Genomic DNA, 27,262 nt, shown 5'->3' on the forward strand with positions numbered 1-27,262 from the left:
TGGCAGTTCCATAGAGGGAAGTCTGTGTTTCCTGTGTCAGCAAATTGTCATAATTAGTTTTTCTCTGTGAGAATGTGTAATAGAAACTGAAGCTAAAAAAGGCATTCAAACAAGATAAAGAATGAGATAGTTTTTCACAGTTTTATGACATTTTGCAGACTCTCCTCTTTTTTGGTCTCCTGGACGGAGATCATCAAAACTTATTTTCTCAAACTAAATGGTTTTCTCATTTTAGATGGTGCGAAGCCCTGGGGACAATCATAGAGAGTGAACAAGTTCTTGTTACTGTAGCAAACACCTCAAGATTATTGTTTTATTAATGTAGCATAACACAAACATGATTCCTGTGGGTTTTTATTAGATTTGCTTCAGTCACAGCAAATAAGCGCATTGCATTGCTCTGTAACGAGTTTCTCGTGTTTGACTGTGTGCACTGAACTTCATCTTCTTCCAGTCTGGCTACAGACATCTGTGTCTTCAGCACTTTCTAAATCGATGATATTTGTTCATTATGGGCACCTTCTGCTTTTAAAGACTGCGTTTGTCGTGTCGGAGCCTCGACGTATCACGCAATCTCTTTTGCGCAATAACTCTAACGATGCAATCATTGAGGGATATGGAGGTAGAGCGAAATCCCTCTGCAAAATGTTTTTTTTTTTTTTAGGTGTGCAAGTAAAGTCCTTGACATGTAGGAGCTCAGCAGGAGAGCGTCTTGTATAAATTAAAAAAGCCGAAAAAAGTCAAACTTCACAGCAGAGTCACAGAACAACAACGTGGAAACAAGCCGAGCCTGGCAGCTCCGTCTGTTACGAGTGTAGTTTGAAAAGGGCACTGCTCTTCATCTGCTGCGACCAATTACAGCGGCGTTCTCCTCTTAGGTTACAACTTCCAGCGTCGGCAGAGCAGGTGTCAAGAGTGTGACAGCTTGCGCACACGGGAAGAAAAGAGACGGAAAATAAATGGATATACTTGAAAAATGGATTGTGGCTAGGTTTACCTTTACTATATTTATTCAATAAAAAAAAAAAAATCTGTTACAAAATATTTTTCTATGCTAAATTGTACTATGCTGGATATTCTACTTTCTTATTGTATTACAGTAACTAACACGTTCTCAGGTTTCCCCACATATTTACCCCTTGATTCACAGCAAACTTGGTAGAGTATTTGTAACTGAAAATCTCAATTTCAGTCTCATCTGACGAAAGCATAGTTCCAGGTAAAGTCCCAGCTGAATTTGGCATGTTCCACTCCGCATGTTTTCCTTGGTTTCTGTGGTTTGTTTTCTTTATGTCCTTTTAATTTACTGCTGAATCTGGAGCTACGGGTACATTTAGTCAAGGAGCTTTTTCTTGGCTTTTAAAGATCAACACACATCTGCCTTAACTGAATGTTTGTTTGTCTTTTTAGTGTAAAGTTGATCATTCATTAAGCAGAATTTTGCAGACACTGAAAAGAAAAAAGTTTTTTTTTTTTTGTTTTTTTTTTTAATGGGCCATGTTTTTTTAAAGAATCAAACTCGTCCCGTTTTCTTTTAACGGGTTATTTTTGACCATCCGCACCAGTAAATAAATAAAAAAAAGTAAAAAAAAAACAAAAACCTCTGGTAATTTACAGTTGTCATGGTAACATTAAACCCCAAGCTGTCTTTGTCGACACAATCATTTGCACTCAGCATAATCAGTGAAACTCCGTCAAAGAAGTGAAATCTTGTGCTATAAATGATGGAAAAGTGTTGACATCCATCCTAAGGCATGTTTAATTGCCTTCAGAAAAATGGCAATTAGACTTTTAATGCAATTTTTAACTATAATTTGTGAAATTCATCTATGTGTGAATTAGGAGCCAAAGAAAAAAAAGTAGTCTTTGTAACCAGCACTTAAGTCTTCTTTTTTTAAAGCTCGGATCTCTTTTATGATTTGATAATCTCAGCTGCAACATGCCAATACTTCGGTTGCCTGTCGCCAAAAGAGGATTTATTTCAATCCGCTGCCAACGGTCCAATTCATCTTAGACACACGGACAGAAACAAACTATATAAATGATGCATGTCTCGTCGAGATGCAGTTTAATTCGGGGATTTTAGAGGAAACAAAGTGTGACTTGGCAGGGTTGGGTTATAAAATAAACGTCCCGAGCTTTGAATATCTCTGATCGCTGCTTATTCCATTAAACCAAAAAACAAAACAAACAACAAAAAAAAGATGGAAAGAGCTTGGCACTACTGTAAATGTAAGATATGGCCAAAAGCCTAAAGCACTCTTTCTACTGGAGAGCTATTAGTTGTAGTTAATAGTAGTTTACAGTAAGCCAAGTAGAAGTACAGCGACCATGTGGAAGAAGGAACTCTGGTCAGACAAGACCAAAGTTCAGCCATTTACTTTTCCTCTACAGCAGGGTTTGGATGATCCATAACACTGCACATCATCATTCCACAGATGTAACATGGCGACGGCATCATTATGCTGTGGGGATGGTTTTCTTAATCAAAAACATGGAGCTTGTTTCAGATTATGGGAAGCAGAATGAAGCCGAACACCTCCTGGAAAGAAACCTGTTGGAAAGATTTTAAATGGGGAATCTTGTTCAGTTTGTTGGAAGACAATAAATTTAAACACACACTCCTGATTTAAGCCTGCAGAGACCCTCATCCCAATCAAAGTGGACGTAAGTTCAATTTAGAAACCTGCGATATTCCGAAAGACTTGCAACTGCAGCAAAAGGTGCAAGCACCTGGGGAGCCAAACACAAATGTGCAGCATTTTCTACGATCACCTTCATTTTGATAAATATTTAACTTGCCGTTTCATTTCACAATTATGCTTTTTGTTGCGTCGGTGCATCTCATAAAACCTGAAGAAAATCTATTGAACTTTGAGGATATGATGTGATAAAGTATGGAAAAACTTTGGAAGTCGGTGCATAGGGAGGCAGAATGGAAGTCACGTTTATCTTTGTGCTGCCGGTGGAAGAATTCTGATCAGCAGCAATAAAGACCTGAACTCCCAAATATTGCATCTATATAACCGTACACCAGCAGCATTACGATAAGCCTCGGGAGTCATATGAAGTAATAGTCTCAGTTTCATCAGCCTAAACTGTAATTGACCAGCAGGATGGAGCTTCGTGTCTCAATAACCACGCGTTTCAGCAGTTTGATAATCAGGGCCGCGTGCACATCGTTTTCTCCTCATAAGGATTAATATCATCCGAAGAAATTGTTTAGTGTGAATAATGAAGTGGGCATATTTAATTTATTTTATGGATGTGAAAGGAATCGGGCTGGAAAGACGGCTCTACTCACAGACGCTTCCCGAGTACAAGATCCCGGAGCGCTGCTTCTTCATAAAACACGAGAGCTCTTAAGCATCAATACATGGAACGTGAGCAAAGTCTGCCTTTCGTTTCTGCTCCGGGTCTGGGAGCTGCCCTCATCCCGGTCTCCTCAGACGGCGGCTGATTGGTTCGCGGTGGCGCCTGTAAAAGTGCACGCCCGCTCTTTGATTGGCTTCATTTGCATAGCACCTTGGCAGGGGAGCAGGAGCCGAGCAGCGATGGGGCGTTCGCGAGGCCCGCATTAGCATTTCACACGCTCCGCACGTCGGCATCGCATTCTCATCACGAGCAGCACCCTGACAGTTAAATTATACATCATCCTGGTTAGTGGGAGACTTGTTGATGTGCGGGTTCGTTTGCATGAATGTTGAGATTCTGAGGATAACACACTGAGACAAGCTGCATGTATGTGAGAGGCGTATGGAGACGGAATGAATTATCCAGCACATCATCACATCACTCATTTTGTTTTTGTGTGTGTGTGTGTGTTAGAGGAGTGAATTTATAAGCCCCACAGCTACAACAACACGATCAACTTTAATGCAGATCTAAGTGGCCAACTGTAGATTGAAAATATCACCGTCAGAGAAAAAAAACAAAAAAAAAAACACTTTTCTGAGCTGAAACCAAGCAAATCGCGAATCTGTGCCAACGTCTACACCATTATGTCATGTAATCCTGCAGCTTCTTATGGAAGAGTTTTTAGGTTGGAATGTTGCCTTATTGCCAAGAGGGAATAGTTTCCTCTGTGGAAAGCAGAGGTGGCTAACAGCAATGAAGAAATATATCTCTGTGAAGGTAAATAACAATAAATCCAGCGGTTGCAGGAATGCTGTTTTATTGCCACATTTTTTTTTTTTTTGTTGAGAAAATATGGGTCTATTTTTCATGGTGAAGAATGCTAATGATTTGGAAACAAGCGGCTACTTGTTCTAAAGGTTACCCCAGAGATAAATTATCCATAAAACACTGTTTACAGTCAGGATAAAGCAAGTATTGAACACGCCAGTGTTGCTCTTCTGGTAAAAAGTATTTCTAATGCAGCTGTTGAAATGACATTTACATCAAGCTAACAACACGAATAATCCACACATACAAAGAAGTTAGTCGGTAAGTTAAATTATGTACAATAAAAGGGAATGACGCATGGATTAATTCATGACAAGGATTACTCAAGTCATTTTTCAATTCTTTCCTTCGTTACTAGGATGTAAAACAGCCCAACATTTTCATATTGTGTGCGTGTGTGTTTTTAGTATTTTGATACTGACCCTTCACAGAATTTAAGTAGGTCAGTGTGACTGACGTAATGTGTTGACTTCTGGTTTCTGAAGCTGAAAATAATCCTAATCATAATTTATGAAATTACATATTTCTTAAATAAATAAATAGATAAATATCTGTGTGTAATTATCTACAAGCAGCTCTTTTACTGGTCAATACTGGTCAGAAACCCAGGCAAACAATCAAAAATACACATTTCTGTAACATAATGATTAAATTAGGTGATTCTACCAGTTTGCTGAACCAGATGAACGTCTAGAACAGAATTACCACCCTTCAGGATTGACTTTGAATACCGTAGTGTTATTGGCAATGTCTACCTAACATAAAGTCACCAGTGAGTGTAAAGAGAAACTGTAGGTGGTGTAATATTACACCAAATTTGCTTTCCGGATGTGGAGAACCCCATCGTTTTATTTTAAACCAGGTGAAAACTGTCTGTAGCTCCAGTTCTGGTAAAACAATGGAACCACTACAGGGGGAAAGCTCCTTCCATGTTTATAGTAGACGAAGGTTGGAAATAAACTGAAGATGTTTCATTTTAAAGTAAGTCCTCACAGGTACTGCAAAAGTGGCCACACCAGACAGAAAGATGATTTCCTGTGTGTGTTCCATGGATATCCAATACCGAGAGGCTTTCCAAAACTGAAATGTCACGCCTGTCATTGCCTGTGTGGATAAGAAGGCTCAATTATTCCTCCTAAAACACCCACCACTCGTCCTTTTCATCCCTTCATTCTCTGTGTTTCTTCTGATTTCTCATCTCTCTGCCCTCACTTTGTTCCTTCCAGTATTTTCACATCCGTACAGTTAATTAACAACATCTCCAACCCACAGTCTGTTGATCTATGTGCTTGGCTAGCAAGTAGACACATTCAACTGCAGATTTTAATATATTTGGCATCACAGTAAAAGGGAATGTTGTCATCGCTGCTCTTGATGTCACCAGCTGTTTTTTTGTTGTTGTTTGTTGTTTGTTTTTTTTAAACCTCAACCTAGCATCTATGAGAAAAGGAAAAATATCTGCCCTTATCCAACAGATACAGATATGATACCTTTAGGATCTAAATCCAGAGGCGTCAAACTCATGTTCATTTTGGGCCATGTCAAAAATCTGAATGTTCTTAAAGGGCTGGTGCTGCCAGAATCTATTGATAGTAAAATATTAATAAATATCTCTTGGTTTTAACATTCCATAAGTGTTCCTTAAGATGAAATGATAATTGAAAACCTTTTCAGTCCATCCAGAATGTTTTTGTGTGTGTTCTGTTTTTCTTTTGCAATCAAAATCACAGATTGTGTGGTGCTAAATTAGAAATATTTGTAAGGATGTTTTTCAAATATCGCCGTATCCATCACATACTAGGTGTTGACATCAAGTAAAGCTGAGACAGCAGACACTTAAACACAATGTTTTTGGCCAAATTTGACAAAAAAAAAAAATTGCAGTAAAATCTGAGAAAAATTTTTGATTTTTGCGTGAATTTTGCAAAAGGTGGAGGGACGTATTGATGTAATCGGGAGTCTAGAGGGGCCACATAAAAAGCCACTGCAGGTCAGATTTGGCCCCCGGGCCTTGAGTGTGACACATGTGATTTAGGGTAATGTAGATAGATTTTTTTACAACTGAGAAGTGTTTCATCCCAAGCATTTTCGGTTTCTCATTTGAAAACCAAAAATTCAAAGACCACAACTCTTAGACCACAACCCACTTCCTCCATTATTATTATTATTATTATTATTATTATTATTATTATTATTATTATAGTCACAGTTCTGATTACAGACACTCTCAGTGAGTGCCAGCTGGAGACATCCTCGAAGGAAGCTGGAAAACCATTTGGACCAACCCATCAATATAATCTGCATCAGAGGAAGGCCCGAGGCTCCCTCTGTTTGCGCAAACAGCAAATGGGCTGCTGCTGTCGCAAAAAGTCCCCTGAAATAATTTAATTGTAAAAAACAATGAAAAATAAGTTGAAAAAGTGCACATTTCTGGTTCTGCAGCAAACCTTTGTTCTGCGACAAATTAAGGTTGTTTAACGATTGTGTGTGTAATTTTAGTCTCTGTCCAGGCAGCCATTAATTTCATCTGATTTTGTGCTAGAGAAACAAACATCTGCTTATTTGGCATGTTACATGAGGTTGCACGAATAGTCATTAGAATTTAGCAATTAAAATGTGCTGTGATCAGAAAACAACAGCAGCAACAAAAAAAAGACGCTATTTCATCTCTTCTATGAATATTTATTTGATGAAATAAGGTTAGGGAAAACTTAACAAGCTTTGGTTTTAGACATAATATTTCCATGATTTATTTTTTTTTTTTTCTTCTCGTCTCTTAAAGCCTGAGGGCCTGCCAACCTCAGCTGGCAGGGATTCCCGCCTGATAAAAATTCATGCTGAAAAATTTATTGACATTCCTTCTGCAGGGCTTGCAAATATCAGCAATGTTTGCTGCATCCGGACATGATGCAAATATTAGGCATCACTGGCCTTTAAGGTATTTGCACCGTACGTGAAAGACAACAGTTGTGTCGCGTGAATCTAAATTGAATCTCGCGGCCGAAGGTTCACCTGCTCCGGGTCTCCAGCGGGGAGAGGTCAGCGTGATGCTGATGATGGCATTTCTGCTGGGAGAGCAGCGCGTCCCTCCGCCCCCACCGTGCCTTGCTCAAAGTGGCCGAGGAGAAATTGAACTGTGGCTGGCAAGCAGCAGCAGCTCTTTAAATTGCTTTCAAGCCCCACCACTTGTGGTGTTCCAGTGCTTGCGCTCAAGAAAAGGGCGGATTTATTTTTATTTTTTTCTTTCTCTCTTTTCAGCAGCAATGTTATTTTTTTTTTTCGGGGGGGGGGAGGAGTGAAGACAGAAACTCTGAGTGCTGAATTAGTTGCAGTATGTCGATTCAGGCTGTGGATGCAAATGCCGTCTAGTTGATTCCACTGAGTGCTTTACCTTTCAACATGTTGCCGCTAAGTTCAGCAAAACGTAATTTGAAGGAGTGGAAAAATTTCATGCCTATTTCTTTCTTTTGGGTTATTTCTTCTCATAAGAGGGCAAAGAGTTTTTCTTGTTGTTTTTTTTTTGTTTGTTTGTTTTGCTTTGTTTGTATAGAATGATGAACCGCTTATTAGATAAGAGATATAAAAGTTTAAAGTTGGATAAAATATTGCTTTCCGCGGGGCCTGCCTCCAGGTATTGCCTTTGTAATCAGCGGGGAAGGGTGAGTCACAGGGCCGACTTTCAGATTTCATAAAACAGTTTCTCGTTTGTTCTCCGGGACTAAACGTCCCTGCCGATTTTCTGGGAAGGAGTGGGAGGCAGGCTTTGAGTGACGGTTGGATCGATGGAAAGAAAATTTGAGGGAGAACAGAAATGGTGGTTATTTTCGGGCCGGAGATGCGGCATAGGGAGAAGGGGGTCGGAGGGGAGAACGGTAAATGAAATAGCCCAGCTGAAGAAAAAAAAAAAAGTTCTCTGCAGTATAGTGTGGCAGTGGGTGCTCAGAACAAGCAGGCTGTCAGCGCTAATAGACTAAGAAAGATGGAGGGAGGCTACAAAAAGAGAGATATTCAGGGCAAACAACCTGTCAGCTTCTCCAACAGTACAGAAAGCAGCTCAGCTGCCGTTTTCTGAGCAGAAAGAGAAAGAAATGTAACCGAAAAAGTGTTTGAAAGATGCTTAAAAAAAAAAAAAAAGCGATGCTGTCATGTTCGGACGCAGATGATGTAGAGATTGAACCAAGGCTTTCTCAGAGGTTCAGTCACCTTCGATAGCTACAAAACCAAGAGTCATCTTCGTACGAGTAGGCTTTTCTTTGAGTCATCTGGGTTTTTTTTTGCTGGCTGTGGGCCAGTTTAATGAGTCACAGTCATTTCAATAAATGCTGCTAATTCATAAAACTGCTGTCGCATGGATTGTGGTCAGTTGTCCCCATTTCAGCAGGTTGATAACTAATGTTCAAGGCTGGCTTTGAAGAAATACCATCAGAGAGATACTGGTCGTCCTGATGTTGGGTTGGTTTTTCCAAACTTTTCCACACAAATCTTATTCAAAATCAAAGTCAGTTCAAAAACACTTTATTAATCCCAGAGGGAAATCAAAAGTTGTTGGAACTCATTAATTTAGATTCTTCGCAAAGAGTTATTGAAGATTGTGATGGCTGTTGGCAGGAAAGATCTTCTGCATCAGTTTGCATTGCACTGAATGCATGTTTTTATTTTCAATTATGTGTGTATAGAGGATAGAGTTTTTCATGACAAGGCCAAGACCTCTATCATACCCCCATATTAAGTTTTAAAATGTGAATGTAAAGATTGTCTTGAGATATGAACAGCTTTCTGACTCGCTTCTGGGCTCACAAGTTTTTGATATTGATATTGATCCTTTTTTCTTCTTCTTAATCCTCATGTTCACCGTAAAATGTTCCCTGTAAAGTTTGGGTTTGGGGTCAGGACGAGTGTGTGCAGAGAAGAGTTTAGAATTGGAATAAAAAAGAAGGAAAAAAGCTACTTACTGCCTTTATTCTCTCTTTGTGCAGTTTGTTGACTCTTCTAAAGGCATTCTCATTTGCTCGACTCTTTGTTGTCTCCCCAGATATCCGTGGCTTGCAGGGCTTCCTTGATCAGACGTCCCGTCAGGGTGTTGATGTTGCGTTACAGAGGGTGGATAGGAACATCAGTAAAGTCTTCACCAACCTGTTCACCACCATGAGGACGGAGGAGCTGAATCGGTACCGGGACACGCTACGCAGAGCCATCCTTCTGCTCAGCCCGCAGGGGGCGCACATGTTCATCCAGCAGGTCGGTCTTCCTCTTTTGTTTTCTTTACAAGATGCTGTGTTCTTGAAGCCTGTTCGTCTCCATTTTCCTCCACGTTTGTATGGATTCAAATGAGCTGAATGTGTGAGTGGACAGAACATTTCCGGTACTTCCTGTTATGCTAGCGTGTTAACAGCAAAGAGTTGACAAAGTTGAAATGCGCAACCTTGTATTCTTGCATGTGTTTGACAGCCTCCACATGCAAAATGGAAAACAACAGACTTTTTGGTGCCTCAACACAAATGTAACTGATCAGAAACAAAGAGAAAGAAGATTTGTTACATATCGTATGAACTGAACCAAGGTAAATATGTCAAGAGCAAATATTTCACAGCATTTTGAGCTGGACGGTGAAAACGTTCATCCCTCCCACATGATGAATGATGAAACCCACTTTGCTGGTGCAAGTGATCTATGGAGGAGCTGCGATTAGATATTTTTTTTTTCCATCAGCATCCACAAAAATGTTTCTTGGGTGTTTGTTATATTGGAAAAGTGTCAAAATGTCGTGCTGCAGCGTTTTGTGGGAACATAACAGATATGACAGAATAGTGTGAATACACACGGGCTAATCAGTATCTGTCATATCTCCGAAGCAGCGCCCCTCAGCTTGCAATGTCCCTTCGGATTTTAGCTCAGCAATGCACCAGCAATCCTCGTCGAGCGGTCAAACAGGCTGCATGCATGTCCGCAGGCAGAAACAATCCGTCCTGTTCCTGGAACGAACATTAAGCATTAAGTAGGAAGAGACAAAAGGGTGAGTGGAAATAAAGCCACACAAGCGCCACATCAGTGCTGTTGTCGTTTTCTGCTGCTAACACCGCTGCTGTTCTGCAGTGGATTTTTTTATGATCTTTTCAATCATCGTAAGGATCTAAGAACAGCTCACTTCCGCTCATTTGCATGACTTGATGGAAATATGTTCGTGTACATTAGCCCACAATGATCACTTGTCAATTAAATTAATAAGTCACCAAAACATGGAGAATGCAGAAAATCAAACAACTTAAAAAAACAAACAAACAAACAAACAAAAAAACATACAACATTGCTACATTATTCTGGCTGTAGTTCTCGTCTTTGCTATCTGTATTGAACACTGCTTGCAGCATTAGGCAAGTGTTTGTCTGTTTCTGAGTCATTTCATGTTTTTGGTAATATCCTTTCTTGTAATCAAAATCATTATGCCATAATTACACAAAATATGAAGAAGTGATGAAATAAAGTATTTAGGGTATAAACTGCAGTGGAGGAAATAAGGAAAAACGGATATTAAAAGATAAAGTGAGCCCGTGTGTAAGAGAATGATAGAGATGTGAAACAAACAGGTTCTCTTCAGGAAGTAGAGCCAAAACCTGATTTCTCAGTAGGTCTAACACTGGCGAAATTTAAATGGAGAACATCATTAAATAAATAGTTCTGTGACTTAGTTAGTATTCCAAAACACAATTTGTAATATGTTTAGGCAGTGTTACTACTTCACTTTAACTCATATTAATGCATTTAGTGAAATATTTATATATTTTGGAGGGTGGGTGGGAGAGTTCCCCTGACCCTTATAAAAAACAACACTGAGTTTTTGGTGGGAGCAGCAATGAGTCTTTTAACGTATTTTAAAAGAACAAGCACGGAAGAAATCTATAAGAAGGAAATAAGAGTGCAAAATGTACAACAAGGTACATTAATAAACCAAAAGTGAGTGCTTGTAGTGGGAAGAGAAACTCTCAGCAGGGAATAAATGAGTGTTTAAGGAGATCAAGAGAGCGTGCATGAAAGATTGCTGTTTGTCTAGCATATCTGTCCATGTTTTTTCTGCTTTGCACATCTCGGATCAGTAGTCATTTGTTCACCTGCCCAGTTAGTGTGCCTGTTTGCGTGTGTGGTGTGTTGGTGTGTGTGCACGCGTGTGTGCGTGTGTGTGTGTGTGTGTGTTGTGGGGCCACCTGCAGTGACAGATGGAGCTGGTTTTGCCACACAGACACCTTTCCAGAAGCTTTTGCAAATGAGCTGCTGTGTTTTGCTCAACATTTATGACCTGTTTCATTTTTCAGAGCAACTTCTGTCTGTGGATGAAACTGAAGTGTGTGGCTTTTAATTATTTATGCTGTTTTGTAGGAGTCTCAGAGTACTGAATTGTTGGAGAACAAACTGTAGGAGGAGATGTTCAACTCTGGCATGTTGACGGCTTCTTATTTCTCTTAAAATATGAATGATCCGTCTAAACGTATGAACAAAATACAGGCTGAAGTCCAGGTGTACCTGTACAGGTGCTTCAATAGATGACATGTACGTTGTTACCTTGTTTCTCACTTTACATTTGGCTAACATATATTCTCTATGGCAGTTTTCGCTTAGAATAAATAAAGCATTGGGTGGATATTGCCTACAGACTCCTGTTACCATGATTAAATGGTGGCCATTTGCATTATTTTTGCTTTGGTAGAGTTTTACATGAAAGGACAAAGAAAAATGATTTATTTTTAGTTATTAGCGATAAAAATAACTAATATATACAAGATGGGTTCTGAATTGGACTTGATTGCTGGCCTTTTAAGCAATATACATCAAACTGTGGAAGCAGTTTGCATTAGCTTAAAAGCACCCAGAACCTCAGTAACAGTTTTTCAGAGTCTGAAAGTTGTTTTTATTTTTTTCACAACAGTTGCTTAATAAATCCTCGACTCTCAGTGCAAACGCAACACAGTGTCCACTGGTAAAACTCCTGATATTACCAACGCAAGAACACTGAAAAAAGTTATTTTTATGAAAGAGTTGGAGGAGAAAAACATCTGCTGCCTGTAAAGTGCATCTGACTTTTTATGCGCATGACCATGCTCGAGGACAACCAGTCACAGCTGACGGCAACGACAGCTCAGACCCGCTGTCCAACACGGCGGAGACGGAATGATGATTTGGAAGTATGTATCAGAAACAGCAGCTGTAGGAGGAGATGTTTGAGGCAAAGATCCAGTCAAAGTCCAGACCTCAACATGCTTGAAATGATTTGCTTTTCTGCAAACCTCAAAGAAATTAAGCATCATTGGAAAACTACTAAGCTATGATATGAGAGGGTAGTACTAAGAGTGTTTGCTTCCAAAGAGGATTCTAAAGCCTATTATCAGGACCAGGGTCAGGACTATGTTGATGTAAAGGAAGTTTCCTGCACACGTTTACAGATGTAGCATATGATGAAAACTGTACAATTTTAACCTACATAAACTTTAGAGTTTATGGTGGGATTTTTTCCATAGCTAAATTCAGTTATTTCAAACCTTCAAGTTGTTGTTTTTTCCCCCACAACCTCTAAATATATATTGATTTTAGATTTGAACATATGTAACTCCTAGGCATAATCACAGGAACACAAATTATTTGCATTATTTCTGAATGTAGCATTATGAGTTTCTTCTAAAGTTGCCTCAGCGCTGTTTTTTTTAATGATCACCTTGGAAGTGTGACGTGTTTCACTGACCTGACTCTACAGAGGAGAAGAATCAGGGTCACCGCTGAGGGCCTAATCAGAAAGCAGGAATCATTCAAAAAAGAAGCCTCCCATAGAACGAAAAAAGCAACAAGAATAAGACTCTCCACTGAGGCTGTATCAAAGCCCGGTAACCAACATCACAGTGCAGTGCATTATGAGGAGGTAATTTGAGCAACTGTGATGTACAAAGGTACAGTAAAGTGTTCCTACAAACCCAGATGCCCTTTGTTCACTCAGAGCCCCAGAAATCACTGCTTGTTTGCTGCAGTGATAAGTGATTTGAACAAGAAGACATTGTCAAAACTCACTTTAAACTGAGTAGACTCCAACCAAAATGATTGGTCACCACTCTCTAAATTTTGTACCATTTCTTGGAATCCACTCCCATCGCAGGATTGTTAAACAACAATGCAACAGAAGGACAAAGGAGAACTCTGGTGGCTGTGTTATCCAGATAAAGAAACTCATGAATAAATGTTCATGTTGCCCTCCAGGTGCTTTGAAAAAAATCAGCACCTCGTTAAAGGTGTTGTCGCTGAGCTAGGCCCAGAATGGATCAGGTTTGGGCTTTGAAACCCGAAGATAACACGGAACCTTTGTTTGTAATAATTCAATTATGAAAAAGAAAGACTTTTTGCTCATGCTGGATAGCGTTATAGCGTTGCTGTTGATGGGAAATAATTTATTGCATTAAAGACGGAAATCATTCTTGCCTTAGATTATTCAATACATTTGCTTCAGCTGACATCCAACTAATAGCATATCAACCAACTGCTAAAATGAGCATATTACCTAGTAAAGGACAACGTTAATCTATGTGAAACTCATCAGTAACACTACTCTTACCAAAATGTCCTATCTCAAACACATGAATACACAAACGTCCAGATTAAAGACAGGAAGGAAGAGGTGGAGCAACCTCCAGCTGGGCAGTGTGAGAGGTTTAGGGTTCAGAAACAAGCTCTTGGCATCCAACCCACCCTTACTTTCCTGTCACAACTCGAATGTTGAATCTTCCACCTCAGCCATTGATTTGTTTTTTGGTTTGTTTTTTTTTTTTTTTTGCTTCCACATCTGTGTCTTCAGGCAAATCAGGTTATAATGGTTCACTCCTTCTGCTGCCTGTCTCTAGAAGTCAGGTGAAGAGGCAACTAAAGGCACTGAACCACTAAAAAAAACCTTTAGGCCAATATAGTTTCTGTTCCAAAGGTCTGTGTAGCTGCATTTAACAATCCGAATATTAGTAATATTAATATTATGGCAATAATTAGTTGGATACCAAGAAATAGTTGAGTAATTTACTGCTGGAAGAACCGCTCTTGATTCTATCCCTATTCATCAATTTGCCAAACGGTCATCACTTGGCACATTGACAAGTGATGACGATGGCATTTTATTTGATATAATTAGCTAAAATTTTTACATCACCACTAGCCACACTGCATTGCTCTTAATTTAATGCTGTGGGAAGCACCAAGTAGGTTTGTTTATTCAATGACGCTGTCATCTTGGTACAATTGTTTCATGAATCAGAAATATCACAAACCCAAAGCAGACAATTTCTGAATTGGAGATCTTTTTGACGTACATTTATTTTAATGACTGAGTCTCGGTGGAGTCTTTTCTTTTCACCTTAAGAGGAACAAAATCTTTTGCCTAACACTTCCAACACTGCATCTGTGTGCGCACATAGATGCTCTTAGCACACACACCATTTCCAATAGTGTTAATGCTCTGAATGCAAGTGTCTACAGAGTGGGAGGCTTTAGCACGGAAACAATCGACTTGTGTGTGTGTTTCCAAGCTGAGACATTCATTAGCACCAGGACATGTCTGGCGTGGGAGGGTGAGATCAGGCTCAATGAAAGTTGCACTCCTTAGTAATGTCATGGAAACCTGTTAAAAGCTCTGGCAAGTTTTCACACCCATAAACGCACGCCCACACACCCCTACACACACATGGGGGTAGCTACCTACAGCATCTTCATTAGAGTTTAGATTAGGCCAAAAAAACAACAACTGGGGTCTAATATATCTGAACTTTATCTTGATCATCATGGGCGCACAAACATACTCTTGATTTGTTCTTAACTCAGAGCCATTCAGGGTCAGTTTCCCTTTTTGACTCCAGAGACGACTTTCATACGTTGCTATGGAATGTTCAGTTTTGTCATTAAACATACCATCTTAAAATATCTTCCCTTTTCAACAGAGATCATGTTGATGCATTGTTGATATTGCCAAACCACAAAACGAAGTAACCTGCGTCTGGTGTGCAAACAATCCTCTGACTCACTGTTTACTGTCAACTATTTAAAGGAGTGCAGAGCTCTGTTTTGCATGTTTTCCCTTTTCTCTCCTCGCTATTTCCTGTCCATTCACTGTTGAATAAAGGCTTCTTGAGCCTGACATATTTTATAAACTTAAACACACCCTCAAGGCCTCAAATCTCTTAATGCATTCATTTATTTCATATAAATGAATGCATTTCAACTATGTATTTTTTCCTCCGGTAACACTTTATTTGACGTGCATTAGACTGATACAACACTGTCGTAAACATGATATAATACCTGTTATGAACGTGAAGGAGTCTTTATGAATGTCTATGACTGTTGTCATGAAGTGTCATTCAGTAAATGACACTTTTAATGCAAAGTTACTCTAAAAGTTGTATTGACAGTCCATTAAAAGTGCCAACTTTGCATTAAAGTGTCATTATTTACAGGTTAGAGTCCATCCTGTTCTTTCACCCAGTAAAACTGCTTGTGAAGTGTTTAGAAACTTCCACCTGTTTGTCTCTGTTGGCGCCTCGACGAGAAACACAGTCACCTGTCAGTGACTGTGTGAATCATTATAAAGTGCGTGCGTGTGTGTGTGTGTGTGAATCCACGCCGGGAAATTAACACCAGACACAGACACACGCGTGGTTGGGTGTCTTCACACTTTACCGTGTTGGCGAGAGTATTTCTGTCATCTGTCGCTGGTATCAGACTCTCTGCTTCCTCCCGTACCATTCCACATCTCCTCAAACTCCAGTCATAATCTCATTAAACGTTTCCTGGCTGGCTTTGATGGGTTTTTCCCCACCATCTCACTTCTCTCTCCTTTATAAACTCCTTTTGTAATGTTCCTTGTCCTTTTCCTTTTCTTCTTTTTTTTTTTTTTTTTTTTTCAGGGTTTCCTTGTCCGTCCTCCTATTTCATGGAGATGCGAACTTCACACTTGTGACGGCTCAGATTAATAGTTCTCACAAATCAGAATTTTCTTTGGACAATTTTTCATTTTTTAAGCCTTAAGAAATAATAACAGACAAAGCTCTTAACTGTCTAGATCACCATCGGTATAAAATGAAATAGGGATCCAAACAGACTATGTGAATAACTGCGAACAATTTGTGTGCTGTCCTCGGCCTGAGTTTTACATTTTTCACCAGCTGGATAGCAAGATACCAACACTGCAATAACCAAACTTCTCTTTCTTTTTAATGGCCTCTGACCACTGCCTTCACTTTGGCCCTCGTAAACTGAAATATACAGTTCATAGCAGTTTGCTATATTCATGTGGCAAATTGCTAAGAAATTTGCAACGTTTGTTAGCATAGTGTTAGCAAACGAACATTGCAAATTAGCCATGCTTACTTTGAGGTAAAGTATAAAGAAAAAACAAAAATGACTATCATTCATATAATATAGTAATATAACTGTGCATTGTTTTTTCTTTTAAATGTTAAAGCAAAGCACGGTGCAGCCAAACACAGCAATACATCAATCACATGTTTTTACCTTTCTCATCTAGGAAAGCTGCACATTTGGATTTGTGTTTTTATTTTTGTTTGTTTTGTTTTGGGGGTTTTTCCCACTTTTTGTGAAGTGTCAAAAGTCAGATACATTAAGTGTAGCTATTGCACTTGGAGCCTTGAATGTCTGTCAAAGCGATTGTTGTCCAACCACCATGGAATGAATGAATGCACTATGCACCAAGCTGCTGCTTGTACAGTGCAACACCCCACTGACAAAGAACAAAATGTCAGTGTGTCACCACAGCCGACTCTATTATCCATCCATCCATCCATTTCCTGAACACCCTTCGTCCCTAATGGGGTCGGGAGGGTTGCTGGTTCCTCTCCAGCTGCGTCCCGGGCGAGAGGCGGGGTTCACCCTGGACAGGTCGCCAGTCTGTCGCAGGGCAACACAGAGACATACAAGACAAACAACCATGCACACACAGGGAGAATTTTTTTTTTTAGAGAAACCAATTAACCTGACAGTCATGTTTTTGGACTGTGGGAGGAAGCCGGAGAACCCGGAGAGAACCCACGCATGCACAGGGAGAACATGCAAACTCCATGCAGAAAGATCCCCGGCCGGGAATCGAACCCAGGACCTTCTAGCTGCAAGGCAACAGCTCTACCAACTGCTCCACTGTGCAGCCCCCTCTATCATCCATTTGATCCAATATTCTGGTTGTTGCAATGAAGTTGCTCAAAAATTTTGAACACACGCAATTTCATTTTCCCCTTGCCTCTCCGTCTGGCTGCTAAACTTTCTTCATTAAGTGTAAATTACAGAAGAATTAATTTCCGTGTCATTTCGGTCAAACTCCCCGCAGAAGGGCTTAACAGTGACCTGATCTGCATCACTTTCCGCTATTATCTTGCTCAGCATCTTCCCACTGCCATCCTCATCTCCCCTCTTCCTCTCCAAACGTTTTGACTTTTATTTGACTTCAAAAAGTGGAAGGAAGGTCAGAAGAAAAGTCACCGGAGGAGTGGAGTGGAGGTTTCGGTTTGACTGCAGGAAACGCCCTGACAGGATCCCACCAGTTCGCTGAGCAGTGATGATTGGCAGTTCCTCGCAAACCCACAGCTCTGTCTGTGTGCGCGGGTGCATTTATCACAGCCGTGGGGCAGAAAAAAAGAATTCCCAACAGCAAATTGAAAGTGACCCCAATAAACAGAAACTCAGATACTTTCTCCTCTCGCTCTCTTCTATCTATTGTCCCACATGTCCTATTGGGTTTAAGGAAGCACCTCATCATTCTCCTTACTAGTATGCTAGGTTTGACTTGTATAGTTAAAAACTCATAATTACTCATAATTGTAAAGTATTCATTTTTAAAAATATTTTTTTGCCATGTTATCAACACAGGGTTCATTGTTTTTTATTGTGTTTTCACATAGGCCAAGAGAAAGTAGTGCAACATCTTTGTAGAATTACTATGAAGTTCCTCTCAGCCTCCCTTGACCCTCTGACGTCACGGCTCTGCCATAAACATGCAACCAAATTGCCGCCATTGCAGATCGCTTTGTCCTTTCGCGCAGTACAAGGCGATCCTCCAGGATTTAGGTTTGCGAGCTTTCATTTGCATAATACACTTTGAGGGACTGTTAATTTACTTTGAGCCTTGTTGTCCCATGACGATGCATATTAGATGAGAATATAAATCCCTACTTATGAGGCTCCCTGACAGTGTATCTTGTCCAGAAAGCTTATAGAAATGCTTGAAGTTCCAGGGTTACTGTTTGATGACACATGAAGGCAAATGCTGACCCCGTATGTTCTGACGTAATTGGAAACTTGATCAGTGTTCTTGTTTAAAAAAACCTAAAAGAGTATCATTGATATAAAGGTGAAGACATAACTTCCATTATGCTTGCTGTTAGAAATTGTTTCAATCTTTTCAATTGTTTCCTATGAATCATTTTACATTGTTTCAAAATAGCTTTCTGATTTAATTTGCGGAATAGACGCATTGGAATATAAATAACGGCATGTAAACATCGATTTTTACCTTGACCTCTTCCTTCTGGGGAGCCTTTACTGAATAGATGCTCCCAACTCACAGTATCTTCAGGACCGAGTTGTTCCTAATTACTTTGACTTTTTAAATAGAAAACTAAAAGGTTTGTGACAAAGAAGCATTCTTCCCAGCTGATCCACCAGCTTCAGGTTGACCTTTAGAGTTGGAGTCGGAGGGAAAGTGGTGCACTTTAATGGCTGTTCTTGGGACAAATCTGCTCCCGACGAGATTTAGATGTAAATGCCAACCCATCTGTTGGGCTTGTAAAATCTTCGACTTCAGAGACTTTAAAGAGGAGGTTAATGGTCCCACATGAATATGTCACACTTTGGCAGCAAGTTTCTTAATCATTCTTCATTAACTCTCTCATATTTGTTTTATGAAGAAAGTACTTTTGTTAATATAAAAGAAAAGGGAAAGGCAAAGGAAAGAAAAGAAGGACAATGGTAAAGCTGATTAGTTTATTTGTTGTGAAAGATGCCAGCTATAAAATGTTTCACGATTGAAACAAAAATAGTGGACGTTTTATTGAAACAGGAACTGAGAAAATTATACAATGCAAAAAAGTTAAACAGTATATGAAGAAGACTATTAGTTAAACTATTAATGAACTTTATACACAGTTCTGAAACCATGTTTTCACAAGTTTTGCTTGTGAAAAACCCACAAAACTACTTGGCCTTTTGCTTCTTTTGACAATATATTTAAATTTATTCACGGGTATGCTATACAAAAAGCTGTTCTAACCTATTAAACATTTTATGCAAGTGCTACACGTCTCAGCTGGGTCGAAACAACTGCAACAAATGATGTTTACTGTCTCCGTTTCTCCTTCCTTCTGAGTGGAAAGCCTGTAAACATGAATGGCTTCAGTGAATGAATTTACGGCCGCCGTCTTCTTCCCCAAACTCGGTCTCTTTATTAAAAATTCCCAAAAATCATACAATGAACATTCCTTTGTGCAATCATGTCCAAGTGTCCTTCTGTTGTTCTAAAACCAGCATTTAGCATCCACTTCAGTGAACAGCATCTGACAGCATCAAAGGGCCAAATCACAACAATTCAGCAAGAAATTTTAATCTCACCGACTTACATAAAAAGAACACCAATTTCTCAAGTGCAGCGAAATTTTAAGGGTACTAATGTCTTTGAATCGTTATAATTCTGAAAGACTTAATCATGTTATTAGTTATATAATTCAATGTGGACATGTTTAGATGACCAAATCTACTTTAAGCTCTCATAAGCTTTGAATAACTGTATGACTGACTGTACTGTGGAATCTATTGCACAGTAGGGGAAAGTTGTAACGTCTATAATACATATTTGAAACTCTGATGAGAACTGATTACATATAGCTGGGAGTGACCTTAACACTTGCGCGTATTAAGTACTCTTTCTTTTAACAGATAACAACACAACACGTCAGGACACCACCGTAACCTCAATACAGTTGAATCGGGAAGGCAGCTTATAAATACACGTAGTTATCTCTAAAACGAGACGGCCATTATATGACCATTATAGCTAAAATCTCACTAACTGCAATTATGACAGAAATCACTTTTTTTATTTTTTATTTATTTTTTTATTTTTTTTGAACGTCTAAGCATGTGATTGCAAAACCAGTACTGAATTAACTTGTCACTTTACATTTTAGGGGGAACAGTTTTCACCAGCTTCACATTACTAACCCGTAAACATGAAACGCTTCAGCGAATGAAGGAAGGACCGCCATCGTCTAACCCAAACTCTGTCTGAGGAGCGAGGGGGCGGGGCTCCTCACTCTAGGCCTCCTGGTGAAACGCTGTCTGCATTTTGGTTCCTTTTTTTTTTCTTCTTGGTTAAATGTGGTATTTCGGTCAATTTCAGTCTAAAAAAAACATATATAATACATTGGAATACTAATAATTTATGTGGTGGCTTATACTCTTAAGCAGATTTTCTTGACTATACAAACAAGTGATGATTAAAATCTCCCACTTTATGGTGTATCACACCAGTAGCAAAAGGAAGCCAAATACAATGTTATGAAGTAAGGAAGTATTGCTAGTAGTTGACTGCTCACTTAGCTCTTTAATTAGGATATTTCGCTGTCTTTGAATCTAGGATCTGGAACAAAGATAAACTGGACTGGTGTCATTCACAAATCTGTGTACTACTGAACCTATTGTCAGAAAGATTTCTCATGATGCTCCCTGACAAATGTGGATGGAAATCTAATCTTTTTCACTGCCGGTGCTCCACATCACTGGGATTTTGTTTGTGCTTCATTCCAGATGAATAATACCAAGATTTTCAGTGTGTAGACATCGTTCCAAAAACACTCTAGCAAGCCCGCTGCTGAATAGAGCTTGGAGTAGCCTATTCTAATCCGAGTCCTATTGAGATTCTGACTTTGAAAAACTTTCCGGTGTGGCTGATTGTGGCTGAATCACAACAGTTCTGCAAAGATGAGTGGGTCACAATCATTGCTGGTTATTGACAACACTTGATTGCAGTTATCAGGTTTATCAGGGGGCAATAGCCTTTTCACACAGGACCATGTAGGTTTGGATTTTTTTTTCTTCCCTTAAGAACAAAGAGCAAACTGCATTTTGTGTCTATTTTTGTTGTCTTTGGGAAATATATATATAAAAAAAATTGATGTTCTAAAACACCTAAGTGTGGAAAAACATGCAAAAAAAAAAAAAAAAATTATAATAATTTTCTCAGCACTCTACAGCCATCATGCCAGAAATCCCCTCCTCTCTTAAGAATTGGAGTGACTCAGTTTATACATTACAATATCATTAAACGGAATTAATTTTAGAAACTCATTTCACTAAGTGAAACACGTTATAAAAATTGACACGCTTCTTTTTGAGCTTTTCTTGTTCTGTTAATTATGAACTCTGACAGCTAATGAAAACACCGAGGTTCTGATTAGAATATTACATCAGACCAATAAAAAGATATATGTACAGGAACGTTGGGTTATTAAAAGGTACATTCAATACCTGCTAAAAGGGTCATTTATCTAGAAAGTTCTTTTAATCTGACAGATGAATCTCATCAGAATTAATTATGGTCAACGACCCTGTGTGCCTCCTCCACAATATGCTAAAGTCATTCTAGTAGAAAACAGCTTTGACCTCAGTGCTTGTGTGGGCATGGTATTCTGTGCTCCAGACTCAGCATTCCTCTGACTTTGCTCTTTTTTTCTGACAACAGCACTTACTCTGAGATCTCCTCTGAATCATTTATGTGTTTGCGGGAAAACGTAGAAGACCAGCTTGAACAGGCGCCACTTGTTGCAAAGTCAATGTATTATGGTGTAGAGTTACAGTGGTGGTCTTGGTGACTGAAACCCCCTGAAAGTCACTCGTTTCAGTCAGCGACAAATAAATCATTGTGCTGTTTTTGTTTTCTGTGTTTGTGTTAAAATAAAATATCTGAAAAACAGACTTATTTTATTTCAAAATGAAAGAGTTCTCCCTCCAACTGATTTACACCTCGCAACATTAGGGGGAAAAAATGTCAGTATTAAAAATATAACCCTTAAGCCATTGAGCAGAATATGTTCAATGGCGTCTACTGTGCACTGAGTTTTCACCATATGGGAACCAAAATTCTACTTTCTGTCAAAACTGTGTTGCCTTTGGAAATTCTCATACATGTACCTGTAAAAATAGGAACATATTGTATTTTTGCAGTTCGGTGCCGACAACCACGAGCTTATCTTCAATAACCTCACTAAGCTCACCACTTTCCAAAGAAATAAAAATAGCATGTAATGTAATTTCTGAACTGTCAGCCTCTACTTTTTTCACACGCTTTGAGCGCTGCGACATGGCTAATATACGGCTCTTTGACCAACGGGTTTTATCAAAGTGCCACCATAGCTGAGAATAACCACGAGATTGCAGAATGCAAGATGGTCCAGAATAGAACTATCTTGTATGATAATTGATCTCACCCCCCCAGACCCTTTCTGCTATAATTGTAGCTCTTTGGTGGAAATGCTCTGGACGCTGTCTAATTGCCTGGAAGGAGGCAGGGATGGAGAGCACTTGACGAGCATTCACGCTGATTGGGGATCGGCACAGGAGACGTCACCTTTGGCTGATCGGGTTAACGTCTTCATACTGACGGAGATTACAGAGCAGAAGGTCAAACTGTTATCTGTGGATTTATTTATCTATTTATTTATTTGCTTCTTTCTTTCATGTTTAATTAAAATAGTACTGGAAAGAGTCTGCTTTGCCAGATGGGTTCAACATTGAAACTAGAGTAGATAGTTTGCAGTGTGGAGAATCGTTGTTTTGGTCCTAGAATAGCAGCAGAGTTTATGAAGCTGCATCAGCGATGACCTGCTCTGCCCGCGTCGCCGGCAGCTGGTGGAAGGGCATCCGCGTGGCAATCTCCCCTCCTGGCAGCGATATGAGGTGGACAGGAGATGGATAGGAGTCGGGCTGACGTGTCGTTTGTCACAGAGGGAGCGGTGATGGTGGGTGCGGAGGTGCCGCTGTCATTTGTTTGGCTGGCGAACAGCGCGGCTGATAAAGCAGCAGTCTGACAGGGCTAATCTGATATCGGACCAGAGAGCCGAGGAGAAACAACGCGGTGCCCAGGGCGGTGACGCACAGGACAAAATATCAAATCATCTTTCAGGAACAAGCTGTGAGCACACACCTGTGCAGCAGCCGGAGTCCAGAGGAGCTGTGTTGTCGAAAATCGACTGCTGTGGACTGTTTCATAAAGCAAATCCAATTCTTTCCGTGACTTTATTCATTCTGTCCTCCTAGTTCCAGCGCATTCTGACACAGGTTGCGCGGACTAACGTTAGGTTAATTAAACCACATGCAGAGTTACTTTTTGTTTTGCTTCTCTTAAAATGATTAAAAAGTCACAGATAACCTGAGTAAATGCACAACGATGATCTATTTTTCAAACAAGATTCAGATCCTGATGTTCAGGTGTCTTGATATTCTGCGTTATGGAAAAAAAAAGTTAATTTCTTCCTGCCCTCTTGTGTTTATTTCAGCCGTTTTCTTCATATTTTTCAAGCCGAATGGCTCGACCATCCGTCTCTGTCTCACTTCTTATATATCAGCCTCCTCTCATCCGCCCGCACCCCCCACAAACACATTCCCTTTTTTTTCTTAACCGAATTCGCCCACTTTGTGCCTCGTCGTGTTATACTCGCTCTAGCTGTTGCCCACTCCACCTTCCCTCTCTTTTCTCCTGCTCTCCTTTGTCATGATCCATCTGTCATGTTGCTCAGGAGAGCACAGACATCCACTGTGCAGCTTATTTTTTCCCATCCGTTCTCGGCAGAGATCGGCTGAGTCAGACACAAGCCTGAGCACTCAGAGCAAGAACTGGAATACTGACATGAACTGGGAATTCTCCCCCGCCCCACCACCACCAAGCTAAGGAGACATGTTTCTGTCAGACGAGGTGAAGCCATGATTGCGGTTGGAAGTTGAGCTGCACTGATTTTTAACTCTTTTCTTATCACATCTTTTTTTTTTGTGGTCCTTATTAAGACGACTTTAACAAAATATATTTCAAACATTATTGGAAGTGTTTGAAGTTGGTACCAACCTTGTATCTATGCGACAAATGCAGTCATAGAAGGCATGTTGTATATAGCAACAAACGTGAAAACCATAGGGAAATTTGAGATTTAAATCTAATGTTATGGTCCTGACCTGAAAGCTAATATCAGAACTTCACATCGTGTCACTCAAAACATGAAATAAAGTCATGTTCAAAATTTTTGAAGCTTCACGTTCGTCCTCTTTGACTTTGGATTTGGTTCGGTTCAAACAATGCCGCAACAATCTGCTTCTTGGAACCAGCGCTCGTTCTCATCACAATGTAATCCCGTCCGACAGCGTACACCGCCGCAGAGAGAATACTGAAAGTGATGGACTGCAATGGCTCTAAGTGCTGTATCAGTCCCGCATATATATATATAAAATGTAAGGTGGCCCGCTGCGGTACAAGCCGCATTAACGGTAATAGGGAGCGGCAGTTATTTTGAGGGGTAGAACAATAGGTGCCGGCCATGCAATACATGGGTGGCAGTTGTCTGTCTTACTGTAGCAGGCCCCAACTACTGCTTAAGCAGAACAAGTGCAATGCAAAGGTGTTGACTGTGTGTGTATGCTTTTGTCATGCGTACGTTTTTAATTGATCCAATTTTCAAATTGAACAACTATATTCATTTGGGGTGAATTTTAAAATGTTCCAGTCTTCTGGTGTCATGGTATGGCATCTCATGGTTCTATCATTTGCTGCATGACATGGAGGGTCCTTAAGCACTAGCGAAGGCCCAGAGCATCATGTTTCTCTGAGACAACGGAGTTTAATCGCAGCAACTTGGAAAAATAGTTTAGTTAATACACAAACAACTGTCTTCAAGTACCTGGACTTGTATCGACTTTGTAATTTCTGCTGCTTTTCTGCAGAATGCCGAAGTCTTTTTTTTTTTGTCTCAGTAGAAGGCAGCTGCAGCTTTTTGTTATTTCTCATCAATTCTCTTCTTCAAGTCGATTCAGAAGTTGCTCTTTTTATCATTTTCAACAAGCAAAGTGATTGCGTGTTGATTGCCAAAGAGCTGTTGATAAAGGCTTTTTCCCCTCTAATTGTAGTTTTGATACCCTAACGCCTGAGAGCAGAAAATAATAGACAGAAAGCTGATTCAATGATATCTGGAGTCAAAACACTTCAGACGCCGCTTACACATAAAAGTTATTTTAATGAGTGGAACAGAAGCAGGAGGAGGGAACTTTAAAGTAACTTTGCACAAAATATTTTCATTATTTAAAAAGTTGTTTGTTTTTTTTGGAATGACTGATTTCCCCCATTCCAATTCATGCAAATTGGTATATTTGCAGTTTATGAAAGCAAAGCACCCTTCAAGATAAAAATCACAAAGTGCTTCAACAAACAGAAAAATATATATACAAAAAAAAAAAATCTGATTTAAAAAGATAAGTTTTAGTTGACCTTTAAAGTAAGGCGCCGAGTCTGCTGATCTGAAAGTCAGAGGAAGGCAGATCCAGAGTCTTGGATAATAAATATGACAATATATTCACCATGTGGATGCTAATAAAAAATGACATTTTAAATTGATTTCATTAGAGATTATGTAACTCAAAATGCTGTTTCAATGCAGCATTTTGAATCGAAATCACTGCAAAAGGTGTTTTGGTCTTACAAAATAGTTGGACAAGCATTTTAAAAATAAAAAACAAAGAGTGAAAAGAGGGAGTAAAAAGGGAGAAATTCTAGTCAAAACACAAAACCTGAACAAATATTAAGCTATTTCCATGAACACAGCAGAAGTTTTATAATTATTCATTTATTCGCCAATGAGAGAAAGTGTCACAGCAGCAAGATGAGTCACTGTTTACTCCCTACTTTGCTCTTTTTCTTTTTTTTTTCTTTTTTCAAAGATTGTGAAATGGACTGAAATAAAGACAACTGTGATGCTTTGGCTGGCTGGCAGTTTTGTCAAACACTGTGGTGTGCAGTCGCCTGTTTTCATGACGACTAAAATGGGTTCTAACAATAAGAGAAAAGCAGCTTCACCTCTTCTGTGTTCTAGAGATGAGAATTTTTCTCTTTTTTTTTGGATGTTTTCGACATTATGGTCAATACTGTTGAATTTACGTACAGCCTGTTGAAAAAACATGGAAGAAGTATAGAGAGAGGCTGATCTGTATCTCACCTGTGGTGGCGCTGTGTCGCACACAATGAGGAAGCAATTACTTCCCTATCTTTTTGTTTGTATATCCAGTGTACATGTTTGGTTACACATGTGATGCACGTGTTAACGTTCCACATGCTAATATGAGTCTCGTGAATGTGAATCACATATTTAGTCCTTCTGATTGGTCATAATTTAGCTGTAAAAATGTTCATGGTGAGGCTGAAAGTACAGTTCTGCTCTGATAGGGGGCAGTATTGATTGCAGTTGATTAACACATAAAGACCTTTAAAACTAAATGTTTCAATTAAGACAAAAAATGCAAATATAGAATCCCCTATCGTGTGTTTTATATTTGTGTCTGACCCAGTCATGAACCACACGCCACACCACTGGTCAAACACTGGTTAAAGATGCATGAGCCACTCCGTGTTTGCTTCATTTCTTGCACTGCTTCCCTTTATTTCCATGCCAGCACTGGCTGATTAAGTCTTCGACTGAAACAGTTCAGATTGTACCAACCAGCAAGTAATTCAGCTCCAGAATCCACATGAAAATCAAATCGTTCTCGGCAAATGAAGAGAAAATTTCACACCGCTTTACACACGGATCAAAGAATTACATCTATGGATGAATGGGGAATTTCCAGCAGTTCTTCAGAAAAATGTTCCTTAAAGTAGAGCGCATTCGCATTGACGGTCCTTTGTTGCCCAAGTCCCTCATACAACAGTTTCTTCTTATAATGTCTTCTTTTTTTCTTTTTTTTTGTAGCTTTCATCCGAAATGTTTTCAGAGCAAAATCAAACCATGAGTGTCAACTTTTGGAGCTCAGT

The 27,262-nt window shown here is 39.6% G+C and overlaps 1 protein-coding gene across 5 annotated transcripts in view; it reads left to right on the forward strand.

The window, feature by feature from the left end:
- grid1b (glutamate receptor, ionotropic, delta 1b) overlaps window positions 1-27,262 on the forward strand; it is a 442,704-nt gene that overhangs the window by 297,309 nt on the left and 118,133 nt on the right. For all 5 annotated transcript variants that reach the window (XM_044102209.1, XM_044102212.1, XM_044102211.1 and 2 more), the window contains exon 4: window positions 9,218-9,423. In XM_044102209.1, coding sequence (XP_043958144.1) covers window positions 9,218-9,423 — 206 coding nt within the window. The remainder of the gene's footprint in view (window positions 1-9,217; window positions 9,424-27,262) is intronic.

Source organism: Gambusia affinis, linkage group LG20 (genome assembly GCF_019740435.1).
Source record: "Gambusia affinis linkage group LG20, SWU_Gaff_1.0, whole genome shotgun sequence".
NCBI classification, from domain to species: Eukaryota; Metazoa; Chordata; class Actinopteri; order Cyprinodontiformes; family Poeciliidae; genus Gambusia; species Gambusia affinis.